We start from the raw sequence: 18,193 nt of genomic DNA, 5'->3' as shown, positions 1-18,193 counted from the left end.
GAGTAATGTCATCCATTAGTTTGATTTATTGAAATAATGTCCTCCATTAGGTTAGCTAGCAGCCTTTTGCTAGTGTAAAGTGGCTCTCTAGGCATCAAAGTGATAGTAGCTTCCCACTTTCCAAGTGCTTCACGGTATTTTACACCTTCGATATTAGAAATAAGAACAAATTAAGAAAATATACAACATAAAGAGGAAGTGAAGATTCAAAGGCAAACCCATAAATGATTAACTGGACATCAGCAGCATAGTTCCAGCAACAATAGTTATTCGATTCAGAAGTTGTTCGGATTACCAATCTATAGAATTTAGGTCTATTACAAATTTCTAATTTCTCCAAGAAGAAAAACACATTTCAAAACAAAATAAAGAAATGAAAGAAGGGTTAGGGAAACTACAAGAATATCATTGAGGTGTGTTTTGTAACTCCAATTCCATGTCTTGAATTTGAAATTTGGAGAAAAAATTAGTCTGGAATTTGAACAAACAGTTCCTTAATTCCAAACCCCCGAACAAAAATAGCAGCATAAATATGAGCTTTTTCCTTCATGCTAGCAGACCATCACACACTTGCAAGGTGTTTGAATATATATATATATATATATATATATATATATATATATATATATATATATATATATATATATATATATATATATATCATGTTTTAAAACGTTTACCTTTAAAATATTGATTTTAGCCTACAAATCTTTTAGCAGACTTGTTAAGCTTCATGACTTCATCTATCAAGTGTTGGGGAAATTCGAAATTTGGTTATAGGAAATCTGGATCACAAACAGTAATCGTGTGATACACTTTCTTTGTTTGATATTTCGACCCTAATTGTCTTGGGTATCACGAAATCCAAACTAGGATAATTCCTGAAGAAACGATTCTGATTTTAGGCATAAAACACATAATCAATTTTGAGAGAGAATGAAGAAGAAAGCGTCCTTTCAGTTTTTTGTGTTTCAACGAAGTCATACAATTTCCCGGACTTATCCACACAACGGATAAAACGAGAACAATTTTCAACTTTCAGAAAATACGAATTAATCCTTGAATTTGCATCTTTAAAGAACGACAAATTAATCACGTGAATAGCTAATTGTTTTCCTATTAACCCCAACTTGACACAGTATATCAGGGTTCAGTACTAACAATGTTTAGTAAATACAAGTGTGCACTCTCACACCTCCTAACTTGTATTATAACTAAAACACTATTCTTGAAACACTTGTTAAATCCATTACACTAAAATATATTTGGTGATTAAATCACAAACATCAAGTGAGTCAAAAAACCTTATTTTCAACACCAAGATGCACTCACCAAAATCCAAAGATTGCATGTTTAAAAAGACTTGCTGACATTTTGCAAGAACAGACTAATCATGTATTCATCATTAGAGGCACAAGTTCCAACCAAGTTACTAATAGAGTAAAAGAAAAATGATTCAATTCAATCAAACAAAAGTAAGAAAAAACTTATAGTGCTGCCAAAACTATATGTATTTGCATCATAGATGCCTAGTTAATATCATTTTGAAGCTTCATTGCGACAATAAGAAAGAAGGTCATGGGCAAAGAACCATATGTAATCGGACGCCATCATGTCAATTTCAACAATAGATGCATTGGTGAAGCTGAATCAAATAAAATCCCTAGATATGGGTAGATATATGGGATGTAGCTTAAATACAGGGGAAGTATTAGAAACAGTAGGAAAGAAACGAATCATGAAGGTTTATTTACACATTTAATAGAATTTGATAGGATGAATACTTTACCTACATAATAGAGGTAAAAGTATTGAGGAAATGACAATTGGAAAAAAAATAATTTTGATTTATTAGGATTAGAAGTTCATATTGAAACATTAACTTTAATTACAGTTAAAATACCTTAACTAAATTAACCAGCGTTTTTTTTTTCGTTGGGTTTTTTAGATGACTGATGTCTTAATTAAGTATGGTTAAGAAAATCTATATTATAATACATTCATTGTGTTTAGATTCTTAATCATTTTGATCAATTGGTGAGTTTTGTTTATGAGTTTTGTGTTATCAATATATTTTAGTTTAGTTAGTATTATCATCTTAGATAGTCTTAATTCAATTTTCCAAGATTGGAGGTGCATGGTGCACATTCCATTAGTACAAAAATGACATATGGTCACACTTTCTAAAAAACAGTCTGTCACACTTTTTATTAAAAGTGTGGCCAAAGGTCATTAAAAAAATTTACAAAGTGTTTTTGGATACATTTAAATTAGTTTGTGTGGCTATTGTATAGATAATCAAAACTTTAACCACACTTAATTATACTAAATGTGACAAATATTAATCACACTCGAACATTGAGGCCATAGGTCACAATCAGTCACACATATCGATTAAGATTGTCATACCTTTTTATAAGAGACAATAGATAAACGTATTGTGACATGAGGCAGTTGTATATGTGTCTATAACCTGGTGTCTTTTTAGACACATAACATTCAAAGTAGCTAAAATGTGATACATATGGTCACACTAAATATTTGTGTGTCCATAGAGCGGTTTTGTACTAGTTGTAATTAGTTAACGAAAGAAAAGAGAACAAGTTAGTATTGGTTGTTTATGGTCATGTGCCTTTTATTATGTGTGGCAAAATATGATGAATTGGCTTTGAGAAGAAACAAATAGTATGAGTGTAGGTAGCATTTAGTTATTATGATAACTATTATATGTGTCTATATGTAAAGATAGTTATAAACGGGCAATATTGTCTTATCGGTATAATTAGGGGTCGTTTATTGAATATGTTACTATAATTATGTAATGTTCATTCTGGTTGTACTATTGTATTTGTAAGTTTAAAGAATAGTCTTCATAAAATGAAAATTTGTTGTTGTAAAACTGAAATTGTTTCTTGATTAACTTATTATTCCAAAAAATGACAATTTTAGACATTTTGGACGACTGGTAAAATTGACCATTTTTTTCTTTGATATCACTTGGTAGAATTAAAAATGAACAAAAAAGTCAATCATGCCATTTTACAAAAGTACATTGTTTTATTTGCATTTAAAGGGATGTATAAATAAATGAAAGAAATTGAATGGTAGTTTTGTAAAGTTACCTTAACAGAAACAATTTGTGAAAAAAAACAGAAAAAAATTAAAATGAATATAAAAACAAAAACAAATAACAATATAATTGTATTGAATGGTGGAGTTTTGGTAACAGCCATAATAAAGGTCCAAATTGCCCTTTTTGTCATGTATTCTTTTAAATGCACCAGATCATACACCATTAAAAATGAAAAAAAATACAACTTTCTTTAACAAAAAAGTATGATAAATAAATGAAAAGAATACAACTTTATCTAACATTGCATAACGAAAGTACATTGCTATAATATGCAGTTTATGTTATAAAATGTCATTCACCATTACAGTAAAAAAGTGAAAAAACTAATTTTGTGTTATAACAATATTACAACAGAAAAGTTTGATGGTATAATATGGTAAAAAGAGATTAACAAAAGTACATCGTCATTTTTTTCATTTGAGTAAAAATTAAGTGTGTTATAACAGTATCAAACATGAATTGGCAGTAATGTGTGCTTGAAATAGTACAATTAAAAGAATAGAAACATTTACTAAATTGTTATAAGTACATATATCTAATAAAATGCAACTTGGCCAAGATCTCATTTGTAATAACAATAACTGGAAGCTTTGCAACCACTTCTTTACTTGCTGGTGGTGCTCTCGTTGTTGAATCCCCTTCTGGAAACTATATATAAACATCAATAAAAATTACTATTATGCCCCTCCCTTGGACCAGACACAACATGAGAGTCGTATACTATGTTTGTCATGCATTGGACTAGGACTAAGACCGATATCAACCAGACAAAATTTGTAACTTTTTGTCCCACTGAAAAAGATGGAACAAGGTGAGACAGGGACTCGCTCCCGATATCTCATCTATTGGGCATAAGCTCTTGAAGTCTATTAATGAGCTCTCATGGGAGATTGGTGGGCCCATCTGACGTGTTGTTTTCAGATGTTTCAGCTTGAGACATTGTAGCAGTAAGGGCATTCATCATATTTGATTGAACCAACCACTGAGGTTGTAGAGGCTCTTGGTCCACGGTTAGATGTTCTTCAAACAAATACCCTGCAATAAATGACCGTTTACCCTTTCTTAGAAGTGACCAATCTATATACAATTTATCAAGAACCAGTTAACTCTGCAAGTCTTCAGATGTGGCTTTTCAAAAGATTTAGACACTAGAAAGAGCCCTAATCCAGCATTCCAAAATCCGGGTGAGGTGTATCTTGTCTTTAATATGGTTGCAACATGAGATATGACTGTGAAAAACTGTGGCATCCATAACATTTTTATAAGTAATAGATCAAAAGTTATGAAAGATGCATTTTTTCAATTAAAGGCCTAAAGTTCTTAAACCTTTGCCTAAGGGTAACTTGATCATCAACCCTTGATTACAACTAAAGTAAATTGAAGGTTCATGTAGTGATCATTAGTTCATAGTTCATACTCATGTCATGGAGCTTAATCATGATCGAACATCATAATATTGTTTCATCATTGATTTGTGTAGATTTCAAACGCAAAGTCGTTACTTCATTAAAACAGATTACAACAAACAAAAAGGAAAACGATAAAGAGGAAGCATGATCATTATCTGTAGATTTCAACCACAAATGTAAGCCCGAAAGCTTAGTGAGTTTCCCCCAAATTACCTATACACACATAAACATACGTATACAGCAAAGAACAACATACTTTGGGTCCAATCAACCTTCCAGTTGGAATACCCCTGGCCCTCAACCATCGGGTTGGAATGCCTACATACTACGAGCCCAATCATCCTACCGGGATGGAATACTCTCGGCCCATAACCATCGTGTTGGTATGCCCATACACTTATACGTACAACAATAACTACTATGGTTCCAATCATCTCACAAGATGGAATACCCCAGGCCCCTCAACCGTCGGGTTGGAATGCCAACATAATATGAGTCCAATCAACCTACCAGGATGGAATACTCCTGGCCCACAACCATCAGGTTGGAATGCCCCACTTCTTATACATATAGTAACTACTATGGGTCCAATCATCCCTTAGGATGGAATACCCCAGGCCCCTCAACCATCGGGTTGGAATGCCAACCTACTATGAGTCCAATCATCCTAGTGGGATGGAATACTCCTGGCCCACAACCATTGGGTTGGAATGCCCCACACTAGAAAACATGCACACATAACAGGCAACCACATAACACTCTACAGAACCAACATACTAGGGCCCTATCATCCTACCGGGATGTAATACCCTCTGCTACTGCTCAACATACATAACCCGCAGCTAACCTCCTACCAGCGTACATTAGGCAAGACCAACTACAGGTCTATAAATAACCACTACCCAACTACCAGGGCATTGATCCAACAGAACTAGCCATCACTTAACTATCCATTCCTCTAAGATACTAAGCTAACAAGGAATATCCTCATATCATTATCCTATCTACCAGGATACTAGCAAGCATATCATCGCATAACATAACAAGCTCTAAACAATAATTTAAAGGGCCAGCCTTGGTGCCTTAGACCCTTAAGTACAGTGAGGATAACTCACCTGAAATGAAGAACTGAACCACGGAAGCACACACCCAAAGCACTGCTCCAAACTCCAACACCTATTGCCATCAATGGACCATTGACATAAATAACCAAATACCATAACACCCTTGAAGGTCAAAGTCAAAGTCCATGCCAAAGTCAAACTTCCTGACTGACTCTACTTGCCGAGTCTACCCGTTGACTCGTCGAGTCCTTATACTCTGAAAACTCTTAGAACATGACTCAACTCACAGAGTCACCCCTCGACTCATTGATTCGAGGCTTTAACCATAAGAGGTTAGGGTTCCACGACCAGACTATCGAGTCCAAGGCAATCTTCAACAGACTCGCCGAGTTGTTCTTCCAACTCGTTGAGTCCATACTTATGTTCATACAGCTCGTTAAGTACACCCATGTGACTCGCCGAGTCTCTCCAGCTCTCAATCCATACAGAGGCTTTTCGAGCCATACAGGTACTCCAATCCATAGATCCACTCTTCTACAGTCTAACCCCCACATAAAGTGGCAAACTTTATGTGAAGCCAAGGAGCTATAGGCCCAAAACACTCTAGGGCTAGGGTTAAGGACTAGGGAGCTTCACCAACAACTCTTAGACAAGAGCTTTATGACATTTTGGACCATCACAAGCCTAGATCTGAAGTACTAACCTCAGATCTAAGCCTCTAACTCAAAATAGCTCTCAATCATATCAAAAATCCCCCAATCTCAAATGATAATAAATCTAGATGCAAAAGAGCCCAAGCAACATATTATTACCTCCAATATAAGCTCCAACTTAAGTAGATACCGAATCTACACCACTCATTTGCAGCAAGCCTCTTGATCTTCAAGCCCCTTTCTAAGATTTTCCCCTCCAAAGCTCTATTCTCTCTATTAATGGAGGCTCACTCAATTCTAGGGTTTCTGGATATCAAAAGGGTAGCAAAGAGGCCGAGGGTGGGTTATAATGTGCTTTATATAGGGCACAACCCCCGGGATTAGGGTTTTCTCTCTTCAGCACCAACTCGTCGAGTCCAAGCTGCCGACTCGACGAGTAAGCATGCCTACTCGTCGAGTCCCTTTCCATAATTTACACTTTAAGTCCTTCAATAGCACCTCTGGAATTTGGGATGTTACATAGGCAATCATAGTAGTACATAAAGTAGGAATTATTAGGTAATGAACACCTAAAAAGGAAGTTATATGAGAGATTTATAATTTTTATATAATCATAACGGTAATAAAAACTCGTCGAAAAACGAAAGTCAAAACTAGACAAAATAACCCAAAGAAAAGTTGTAGAGAATGACGAGACCTACATAGATATATAAGAGTCCCTGAGAATGGAGTTTGTATGTGAGAGTTACGAAATTTCAAAGTTAAATTTTACTGTCACGCACGCTCGCGCTCGGTGCGCTGCGCGCACCTAACACTCGATATGTTTGGATACGGGATGATGTGGCACGCTGAGGGGACAACACGTAGCGGCATCGTACAGTTCATACGCATTTGTGCGGAAATCTATGCATGGCGAGCACTCCAAAACTTGCTATAAATAGCAAGTTTAGACAACTTATTTTCCTCACCCCTCTCATCTGTTCTCTCTCTATCTCGGTTCGTGTGCCACTTCCCCGAGCATCTCTCGAAGTGCTAACTTGTAGTTTCTACCCTACATCAACATTTTTATAACTCACAGGTGATTTCACGGCCCCATTTTCCAAATCTTTTCGTGGGGAATATATGTTTAAATTGCAACTTTACATAGTTATTACTAATTGTAGTTAGATAATTATGCTCATAATAATAGGATGATATTATGCCCAATAGATATTGTACCCAAACTCTTTAGCTAATATTATGCCTAGTTGTTATATTTAACTACAATGATAAATAAGATCATACCTAGTTCCCGGCTAGTTACCAGGAAACGCAGAAACTCGTTATTATAGCCACCCTTTGGATAAACTTAGTACCTGGTGTTACTCTACCTAAATACTTAGCTACGCAAAACACACTAATTATATATACGCTTCAGATAAATAATATATATAATAAGTAAAATCATATAAATAAAATGAGAATAACAACATGACCGACCAAAGGAGGCCCCCACAGCAAGAGTTAGATGAGACACGATTCATCAACATGCAGATAGATTTTCAGCTAGCTCTCAACTTATAATTGTTAAATCTTAAGTGAGCGGGAGAGATATGTATAGATCTATATGGGACTGATACTCCCACATGTGGTTGCTAACTACAACCTGATGGCAAGTCAAAGCAAGCATAACTTTCTAAACACATTAGTGACGTCCGATGAAGCGTCGTGGTTTTCGGGATCAACGGTCATAGCTTGATTATAGGAACTCATCGTAACTTTGTTAAACTAAAACTAACTATCTTAGACTACTACTAGGAACCAACCTAAGAAAGTAGTGATAGTACACATAAACTTGAGAAGCAAGTTTAGGATAAACAAGATAAACTAAAATACTCACTCAACACCTTAAAATCATAAACTTGTGGACTCACCAACATTATGTTGACCTATCAAACCACATGTATTCTCAGAAGAATGAACTCGTCTGAAGGAGGAGATAAACTCGGTGATGTAGCACGAAACTTATGTGCTTTAGTTTTGTACCATGCTTTCGTAAGCTACTTGTATCTCGAACAATTGTGTAACATCTTTTATTTAATGAATAAATAGCTATGTTGTTTAGTACATCATGTGTATTAATCAATGTATATATTTGGCCTAAATCCCAACATCCTAATGTCGCACAGTCTGACGCTTTCGCCGCCGGCCAGGGGTGTGACAGATTAGTATCAGAGCTTCAAATTATAGCGAACTAGTAATTCCTTAGAAAATACAACTATAATCTAGGGCTACACTCTTATTAGGTTTAACCCTTTAAGCCTAATAAATTAACAAGTATTAATATTAATTACCCTACTTCTTGACTACTTACGGGAGAGGTTACTAGACCAAATTAACATGAGCACTTACAGTGATATTGAGCATCAATGTGTACCTTTGCTTCCCAAGCATTGACCGATACTTGCTTTTTGGCTACGATCTGAATCTACAAACCAAGACTACGTTCCGGATCTATTAACTGAAGTTGTGCTTTAAACCTTGCCTGCCACTTTGCTTTTGAAGCCTCGCTCTTGAGACTTTGCCTACCTCTCTCTTTATAACTTTGCTCTCGGTCGAAGATTGCAATAGAAACTTCACCCATTGACGAGTCTCCACTCTTAACAATCTACCACTCAGAGATTGATTGATTGATTAGTATGTTGTCATTGTACCATTTTCAACCTTTTAAGCACTAAAAACTAATTAGGATCGTAGAAAAGCATGAAAGTTTCTTTAGGGTTGGTGGAGAATAAAAAGATTAATTGGGTTGCTTGGAATATTTATATACATAATTATAAAAAGTTTGATAATAGAAAAATGGCAAAAAAAGTCAATTTTGGTATTTGGTTTAAAATTATAAAAATCGAGTATGATTTGATGCAATTGGGAACGGATTTAAAGAATATTTTTAAAAGAAATGGTACTCAGTTTTGGAAGGACTGCCTCGTTTGTATATGGTGGAATCCGATAAGGATTCTCTAAGTTCACAAAGAATTTATGACGTTAATATCACAAGTCTATAGTGGAAATGGGCTGAGTTGAAAAACCCATTGCAACTTCTTGCCAGCTTATATTTCTCATCAAACAATTTTTAAAGCTTATAAGTTTTTTTAAAAGCTTATAAGTTGATCAATTTATGGTATTAAACCACTAAAAAAATGGTCACATATTGGGAAAATGATATAAAGAATTTTTTATTTTTCTAAGATTATGCCTAAAAAGGCGTAAAACATGCATTGTTAGGGGGCGGCAATAGCAAAAAATGATGGTATTAAGGGCTTATATGTCACTTTTGATCCTTGGGATTTTCTAGTTCAGAGACTGAAATTGATAAAAAAAAAAACCTTGAAACAACGAACAAAGCTGAAAAATGCCTTGGTTTTGGACTATCCATCGTAAAAATCAAAAACCACAAAGAGCATTTTTGTAACTTAACTCTCTAAAAAACGAAAAACCAACCTTTCAAATTCAAACTCATGCAAATCTAACATCAAGAACTAGTCTGAAACAGATTAAACAAAGAAATTGTTAAGTCATGCAGCCGACAAATACTCTTTAAGCAACTTCAAAACAGACTTTGAAGCGAGTCTTTCAGCCATTTTCTTGTCAGCAGCCATGCAAGAATCTTTAAGGACAATATCGTCTTTTACCACCTCTATAGTGAAAGAAAATCTACCATCATCGGTTTCAGTACGTTTGGCTGATTTTTTAATTTCACAGTGATTCTTCTGACAAATATCATGCAACTCTTTCACTGGATGCAGTTTCAGTGTCTCGGGTGTTACCAAGGGATCAAGAAGAGGCCGAATACTCTGAAAAACTCTGTCTTTATCGTATCCAGAATCCACAAGAATCGCCCCGGCTAGAGACTCAATCACATCTCCAAGTACCTATTTACAATAATACCCCCCCCCCCCCCCCAAACAAAAAGTAAACTACATGCAAGTAGAATAAAAGTTATAAAAAGAAGACTCACTGACCTTAGGAAAACTGGTCTCGGACTCCCACCCGAAAGTAGTTTTCAAGGACAACTGGTCAAATTCATGAACAGTAGTGACAATAGCTCGGTAAAGATCTTGAGATCCATGAAGAATATGTTTGTGTAGATCACATTTTACTGCAGATTGTGCATAACAATCATTATTCACAGAAGCTGACCTCAAATCAGTCAACATTCCAGGAGACATTCCCGGATATTTATTGTATAAATGCACTGTGATCATATAATCCAACACTGCATCCCCAAGAAACTCTAATCTCTGCACAAAATGTCAAAAAAAAAAAAAATTGTAAGCAGAGTGCTAAAAGCCTAAAATAAAAAGAAATGAAAGTAGGATGCTATTTTGGGAAGCACACCTGGTAACATTTTGGAATCTCGGGTAGCATGTAGGACCCATGAGTTATTGCTTCAACAAGTAAAGAAACGTCTCTAAATGAGTAATTTAGCAACGCCTCAAAGTACTGAATGTTTACATATTTTTCTGGATGCAGAGTCAAGGCTCGTGTATACGGCGTGTTGACAAAGTCAACCGATATACCGATCCATCTCATAAAAGATAACGCTGCCAGCTCACCTCCTTCGCTTAGAAAAACACCAATTAATGCCTCCACAACATCCGCCACTACTTTCTTTTTTATTACCCTTTTGCCCCTGATATACATTTTTCTTTCATCCGATAGAACCTCTTCCTCCAATTTAAAACTGCTTGAACGATCTCCGGGGACAATCCATGTTTTTGGCTCGAATGGCTCGTTACGGATAAACCCCTGAATACAAGAACCAAATGACCAAAATACCCTTATCGTAGATGAGTTGAATAAGATGTATAAAAAGAGACATTACATTACCGGAAGATTACAGTTGCATCCCAATCTGCATAACGAGTCGTTGGATATAATTTTCTCCCTTTTTGGACTCAAAATTCCCTCATGTTGATCCTGAAGTGTTTTGAATAACTGTTGAGTAGCAGCATACTTGAGAAAAGAATCGCCTAGAGTCTCAAAGGATTCCAGATGAAACTTTTCTACACATTTCTTTGTTGTGATGGCTTCCAAAACCTATAAAGAGCCAACAAAACGGTGAATAGAGGAAAAAAAAAATAAAAGAAGGGTAGTGAAAAGTATTATACCTTCATAGCAGGAACATTTACATTTGGCATGCTATGACATAAATGCATCTTTTTCAAATTGTGAGCAATACTCCAGGACTCGATCCGATGCATTATTGATGGAACAAATGAGAAGGAATAAAAGGTGGTTATAGAAACAGGAGACATGATGATGAAACACAGTTCGGATGGCAGCTCAACTCCTGCACTACTACTGCTTTCTGAAAAATAACAACAATAATAATCTCTTATGAGGAAATAATATCTTTGACCCTAGAGTTTAGCTGATTTTTGCAAGTTTGGTCTTTATTATGATGTTTGCTAACGATTGGTCCTTGAGCTGTTAAATCTAACTCTGAGATTTTGATTTTTTTCCAAAATGACCAATTTACCCTTGGACTAAAATATATAAAACATCGTACCCACAGGGACCAAATTGGCAACTTTTCTCTTATTTTTAAATAACATTAAATAAAATGTATATTGCCTTTTCAATTTTGGTCCAGGGGCAAAATGGTCATTTTGAAAAAACTAACATCTTTAACGATCTAGGGACCAAAAACGTGATAAAATTTTCAAAAAAGAACCAAACGTGCAAGAGAAATTTTTGGGACCAAAACAGCAAAAATCAACTAAGCTCAAGGACCAAAAGTATAAATTACTCTAAACTCTGTTTATAATATTAGAGTAAATTAGTGGTCCCTGTGTATAGCTGACTTATGCGATTTATTGTAATACTTTTGGTCCTTGTTCCAAGTAAAATGACTAATTTAGCCCCAAGTAGAACTAATTTTTAGCAAAAAGATCGTTATTTTACTTGCAACAGGGACCACATTTGTTGCAAACCCTCAAACAATAACCAAAAATGTAAAAGAAAACATTTAGCGACCAAATTTGGAAAAAATCAGTGATACTCCAGGGACCAAAAAAGCAATTCACTCAAACATTAATCATAACAACAAAAAAGTAACAGAACCTTTGTCCTTGTGTCTGCTTTTCTGAAGAGCATTTCTAACCGTAAAAAGTTGTCTAGCAGCAAAAAGCGTTTCTTCTTCATGTCTCAAGTCAATGCCATGTCTGCAATTTCAAACAAACTGCTTTTACGGTTTTACCCTTCACCAAAATAATAAATCAATAAAAAACGAATTCATACCGTTTTTTGTAGTAACTTTTATAGGAAACAACTCCCCCTTCTGTTATTTCCAAAGGGGAATTACCATTTAATCCAGGTAATCTTCCAGTGGTGCAATACACACGCCCATTATGAGGGGTACACACTAAAGATTTTTCCATAAAACAACTGCAAACTAAACCGTTTTTTGTATGCACTTTTTGATGTTCATTTCCTCTTAAACAACACATGTGTTCATTCACTTCTCTTTCATATGCAAACATAGCAGCCCGAACAGCCTTCCACTCCACAACCATTTGAGCTTTATCTGGGCCAGCTGATGGGAGTAGCAAATAATCGTATGCCACGTCATCATCTTTTTTTATTTTAAAAAAATCAACAGGCTTTTGCAACTTTGTGATGTTGCGATCAATAAGCACTCTCAACACAATCAATTGAAATTGCTTTGTCAGAATTATCTGAAAAGAAAAAAACATATTGAAGTGGAATGTTCATTATTTAATACCCATAATAGCTATTTTTTTATAAGATCTTAAAGAACTTTGTATTACCTGCTCAGAAGTAAGCTCACACGTTCCAATATAGGTCAAAGAAACAGAAATGTTTCCTCTATCAGCTTCAAGATCAAAGGTCAACCCTTCATTGTCAAACTCTAACTCTGTGCTTACTGCAAGAACAACATCTTGTAGTGGAATCTCATATTCAAAATGTTTTTCTAAATTGATTTTGTAAAAATAATATAAGTTAGTTGAATTATCTCCAAATCCAACAAGCTCTGGTGGTATGTATTGAACTTGTTCTTCAACATACTCGAATCCTGTTAAAAAATCAATTTTAAATTAAAAGTAAATAGAGATTGTGAATGAAATAAATTTTACACTATTTTACCAGCTTCTTGTTCATCATCGGCTTCTTTTTCCAACGTATCAGGGACAAGATTGTCCGTTAATGCGCCCATACTATGCAGTTTCTTACATGCTTCAAGACATGCAAGTTGCTTCAGCATCTTTGTGGGGCCCACAACTTGCACGTGTGGAAGCGGGGAGCTTTTAGGAAAATAAATATCACAAGTTCCTCTGTCTTTATCAATCACGAATCTTGGGTAAGGCTTAAAGTACCTAAAAGTGATAGAATAGTAAAATGTAAATATATAACAGTTCCAATTTTGGTCATCTTAAAGACAAAAAAAAGCATCTAAAAGAGTAAAAGAGCAAACCCATCAGATGGTAGCCTTGAACAATAAAAGTACACCATGGAAATACTGGAACTCAAGCTCAATGTAGCCCCTGTTGATTCAACATGATACACCACTGCATCATACAAGTCTTTTTCAAGGGGCCCACATGGTTCAGAAGCATGGCTTAAAGATTCATCCCGCATCCTCTTTCCACTCAGAAGGTAATTATTCACCTTATTCAATGTCTTCTCATCCCCACTAAAGATAACTCAAATATCAAAAAAACATATCTCCACATAAATCACATATAAGAAAAGTTGTTAAAGTCTCCACCTTTTAACCAGTAAAAGAAAATCAGAATCCTGCATTCGAGCACGACCTCTAGACTGAATAAAACTGCAAACAGTTGATGCAGGATCGAATCTTATTACAAGATTGCATTTCTGCACATCCAAGCCTTCTTCAAGAATTGATGTTGCAACAATGATGTTTACCTGTATATATCACAAATTATGTTTAATTTTAACACATGCACTTTGACTATAATATTAAATATAGACATACATACCATTCCTTTATGGAACTCTTCCACTATTTTATTTTGTAATCCTCGGCTTTGTGATTGCATTGCTGAATGATTTCCAGCTATACATTCTGTTGTCCAATCAAAAAGTTTAGGGTGCAATTCACAAAGTAAGCTTGTGAGCACCCTTGCTGTTATCACCCTTTCAACAAAGATTATGCATCTCATATCCTTCACATGCCTGCAAGAAATTTATAGAAACAATTACAAGATTGTTCAAGACTATAGCAAATTGCAGAAAATAGTTGCTTTTTTAGAAATATAGACAATGTATTTTGTTCTTCACACATATAAGCTTTTCCTACTTACATTTTCTTGACACATAATAGCAGTATATTTAGAAATCTTTACTCATAATAACAAACAAAGTAGAATGAACAGAAGGCACAAACCTGTATTCAGCAAGAGATTCGATTAAACAGACAACTTTTGTTGAAAGCAAGCCAATGCTTACAGTTGCTTCATTCACCTGAGTGATGGACCATTCTAGAAATTGCCAAAAAAAAATAGTTTGAATAATAAGATTGTGAAAAGTATTGGCAATATTTAATTAATTATAAAGAAAGATTAAATGGATGTCTTCGTTTACCCTTAGGTATGTAAGAGCAAAAAACTTTGGTAGCATCTTTACAAAAATCTCTGGCAATGCTCTCACCACGTACATCTAGCTGACCCCATGTAAAAAGATCGGTTTTTTCGCATGAATATGCTTCGGCTGCCTGTTACAAGGGGTAAAAAGGTCATTTTCTGTTTCTATGTTTGGAGGAAAGGATTAAGAGTTTAAAAACACACCTTTAAAGCCAAGAAAATGCCCAATTCGGTTAAGCAATGTACAAAAGCTGAATGCAACTTGGACAATCTTTTCATGGCATTTTGCATTGAAGATGTTGAAAGGGTTGTAGTACTGACTTTATCTTCATGCTGTGAAGTAATATTGGTATTTGTTAATAATACAATTTTGATAAATATTCAAAAGTCAAAACAAGTCAAGATTACCTTTTTTCTTAAGATTGACAGATTGCTTTTTAAAGCCTCGAGAACATGATAAGGAAGTTCTCTGTCCTCATAGAACTTACGCTTAACAGTTGAAAAGGGAATGTAGCCAGATAAAACAGATTCACTTGCACATGTATATATCTTCATTAAGAAAGAAATCTATGTAAGTTATTATAATCAAATAACAAGTTTAAATGATTAAAGAAAATGTGAAATTATGTTTGGAAACCTTTGAATTCATCACAGTCTCAAGGTTGTTAATCTGTTCCCAGTAATCCTTGCCAGAGTTTGACACTAGAATACAAAAAACAAGCTAATCAGGATCACTAATATTAAAGACTAATTGGAAAATTAATAAAGTAAAAAGTAAAAATTATTTTAATACCTTTAGCTTCCACAGGTGAAGCTGTCATCCCTAGTACCCTAGGAAGCTCAGAAGCACCATCACATAACCGCCTGTGATAAAACTCCTACAAAGATAGATTTTTCAGATTTTCAAGAACAGTTAATAGAGTATTACTAATGATAATATTAACAATAAAAAAAAAAAAAAACAAAGAAAACAAAAGAGTGTAAAACATATAACACACCTTCATAATGAGAGCCATTGCGTGTTTTTTCTTCGCATGATGACATTCATCAAATATCAAGAGCTTAATGTCATCCAAGCTTAAAAAGCTATGGCTCAAGGCATTAAGCAAAATTTGAGGTGTCATCACCATTATCTGTAGCATGATTAATGAAGGGTGAAACAACGTATGATTATATACATATATTTTTAAAAAAAAAAAAGGATTACTTTTTTATACCTGGTTTTCATCTCGTTGTTTCTTCCAGTCAGCGGCCTTCCAAAAATCAACACCTTTTTCACCCCAGTATTCTTCCACTTTCAGATCGACATGTTTTCTCACATTCTCAGCTTGCTAAACATCAAAGAAGGATATACAAATTTTCATGATTGTGCTTCAGTGAAGAAATTAATAGACATATTAAGATATATATATATATACATACCTGTTGTACTAAGACAACAGTGGGAACCAAAAAAACTGCAAAAAAAGGTGATGGTTTTCTCAACAGATAGGCATAGTGGCGTAGAAGCATGATGGCAATCAATGTTTTGCCTGATCCAGTCTCCAAGAACACTATTGTGTTCTGCTTTATCGCTTGCTCCAGTGCTTCTATTTGATAACTGATCAAAATACACAAAATTTCGCATCAAGAACGCTTAGAGCTTATCAAAACTTTCAGTAAAGCATCGTATAATAGTTAGATTCGTAAAAGATCGACAAGAACTTTCATTACTACAATTTCCCTCCGTTGTCCTCTCTAACCTGCATTCTCCGTTTTGATTAACCTAAGTTTTGTGTTTTGCAACCACATTTATGTCAATAAACCCAAAAAAAATAAAATTATCGATGATCATTGTAGGTCCTACAAAATATTAACTCGTTGATTCCTGTAAAACAACTTTACTTTTTCAAGTTTGTATCTTGTTGCAGATTGATGTAAGTATATGGTTAACCCCAAAGTTGAATGATGCCTATTCAAGGGAAGATCAAATACTAAACGGTTTACCTTCTAGCAAACGGGAATTGATCGGCAGATGTTTCACCACCGCTTCCATCGTCATTGGCGGCCATCCTCTTTCTCACTGTGAATCTTCAACGAAAAAACAGGAAAGAATGATGAAAAGCGTGGGAGAAAACGTAAAGAACGCACGAATTGAAGTAGAATAGTATCAGGGTTTTAGATGGTTATGAGAGAGAGAAAAAGAGGGGGAAGATTAGTGAGGTTCGCAAACATGGAATGGCATTTAAAAGAAAACTAAGCGTCTTTAAAACTCGTTTCTTGAAGTGGTTACTGTTGTTCTTAAGCGCATTTGTCACAGCGATTCTTTCTGTGGAAGTTATTCGAATTTAGAGTATGGACAGTGAGTTCTGGTGTTGTTGATGGATGATGATACAGTGAAGTTTGTATTTTTGAATGAAAGTTTTGGACTTTTTTGCTTGCGTCAGCGTAAAGCGCTGACCCTTTTCTGGAGGACATTCCAACCGTATTTTATCGTATCGTGACTTTTATATTCAAAAAATTATTATACTTGAAATCTATATGTTTAAATGAAAAAGATGATAAATTTAATCAAAATTATTTTATTTTGACCCTTGGAGGACATTCCTACCGTATTTGATCATATCGTAATTCTTTTTTCAAAAATTTATTATAGTTGAAATCTACGGGTTTAAATGAAAAAGATAGATTTAATAAAAAATATTAATTTTTTACTCACATAGCCATAAATTTTGCAAGTCGGTATACGAAATGGTCAATAAACATCATCATTGACCATTTAGCAGAATGTCAGTAGAATTAAGTTGGTATAAAAATAAATATTTTATTTAATTAATAAATTAAAATAAAAAGATTTGAATTAAATTTCGAATTGAAAACTCTTATCTGTAGGTGATGATTTTAAGTTTGTATTTTTTTATTGTTTTAATATTTTCTTAGAAACATTTTTTGGTGTTGGAAATCGTCATTTTCCATATCTAGAAATAACGTTGTTTCGCGATGATCATTTCTCAGTAAGTAATGGATCTATTTTTCATAGTGGTCATCTTTTGGTGTGGAAACGACCACTTTACAGTACCTTTTTGTGAAATAGTTATTTTTCACACTTTAAATAACTTTGTTGTGTAGTGGGTTCATTTTCTCTTACTTGAGAAATTAGTAATTAAGAAAAAATCTCACTTATGGAAGTTTCGTCATGTATCAGGTGTTTGAGTGGAGATGTATGTATTAAAAATTTGTGGTAGTTTCGAATGTTGAAAGTTCAAATGCACATAAAGCAAACAAACATGAGCAATTCGGTTTATTAATGTCGCTGCTAGAATTTTCAAAATATGTTTGGAACAGC

At 34.6% G+C, this 18,193-nt stretch overlaps 1 protein-coding gene and 1 pseudogene across 1 annotated transcript; both read right to left on the bottom strand.

The window, feature by feature from the left end:
* Positions 1-3,652: 3,652 nt before the first annotated feature.
* Positions 3,653-4,390, bottom strand: LOC145016318 (E3 ubiquitin-protein ligase AIP2-like; annotated as a pseudogene).
* Positions 4,391-9,676: 5,286 nt separating this feature from the next.
* LOC145014106 (endoribonuclease Dicer homolog 2-like) lies at positions 9,677-17,204 on the bottom strand. The gene is made up of 22 exons (XM_078972476.1): positions 16,855-17,204; positions 16,291-16,468; positions 16,086-16,199; positions 15,867-16,001; positions 15,662-15,746; positions 15,506-15,570; positions 15,277-15,417; positions 15,073-15,201; positions 14,870-14,999; positions 14,673-14,766; positions 14,266-14,461; positions 14,031-14,191; positions 13,737-13,955; positions 13,409-13,638; positions 13,072-13,337; positions 12,542-12,978; positions 12,365-12,465; positions 11,410-11,609; positions 11,129-11,338; positions 10,637-11,047; positions 10,261-10,539; positions 9,677-10,170 (listed from the first exon to the last, which is right to left on the bottom strand). The coding sequence occupies exons 1-22, from the start codon at positions 16,917-16,919 to the stop codon at positions 9,814-9,816; spliced, it is 4,203 nt and encodes a 1,400-aa protein (XP_078828602.1). The 5' UTR covers positions 16,920-17,204; the 3' UTR covers positions 9,677-9,813.
* Between the last annotated feature and the right edge of the window lie 989 nt (positions 17,205-18,193).

The sequence above is a fragment of the Lactuca saligna genome, chromosome 9 (assembly GCF_052625555.1).
Source record: "Lactuca saligna cultivar CGN05327 chromosome 9, ASM5262555v1, whole genome shotgun sequence".
In the NCBI taxonomy this organism is placed as follows: domain Eukaryota; kingdom Viridiplantae; phylum Streptophyta; class Magnoliopsida; order Asterales; family Asteraceae; genus Lactuca; species Lactuca saligna.
This window is presented reverse-complemented; position numbering and strand designations above follow the sequence as displayed.

Excerpts from the sequence above, each read along its gene's own strand:
- LOC145014106 (XM_078972476.1), bottom strand. The coding sequence starts at position 16,919 with ATGGCCGCCAATGACGATGGAAGCGGTGGTGAAACATCTGCCGATCAA. Across the intron at positions 15,418-15,505 it reads AGACTGTGATGAATTCAAAG|ATATATACATGTGCAAGTGA; the intron begins GTTTCCAAACAT and ends TTCTTAATGAAG. Across the intron at positions 15,202-15,276 it reads TGTCAATCTTAAGAAAAAAG|CATGAAGATAAAGTCAGTAC; the intron begins GTAATCTTGACT and ends ATTACTTCACAG.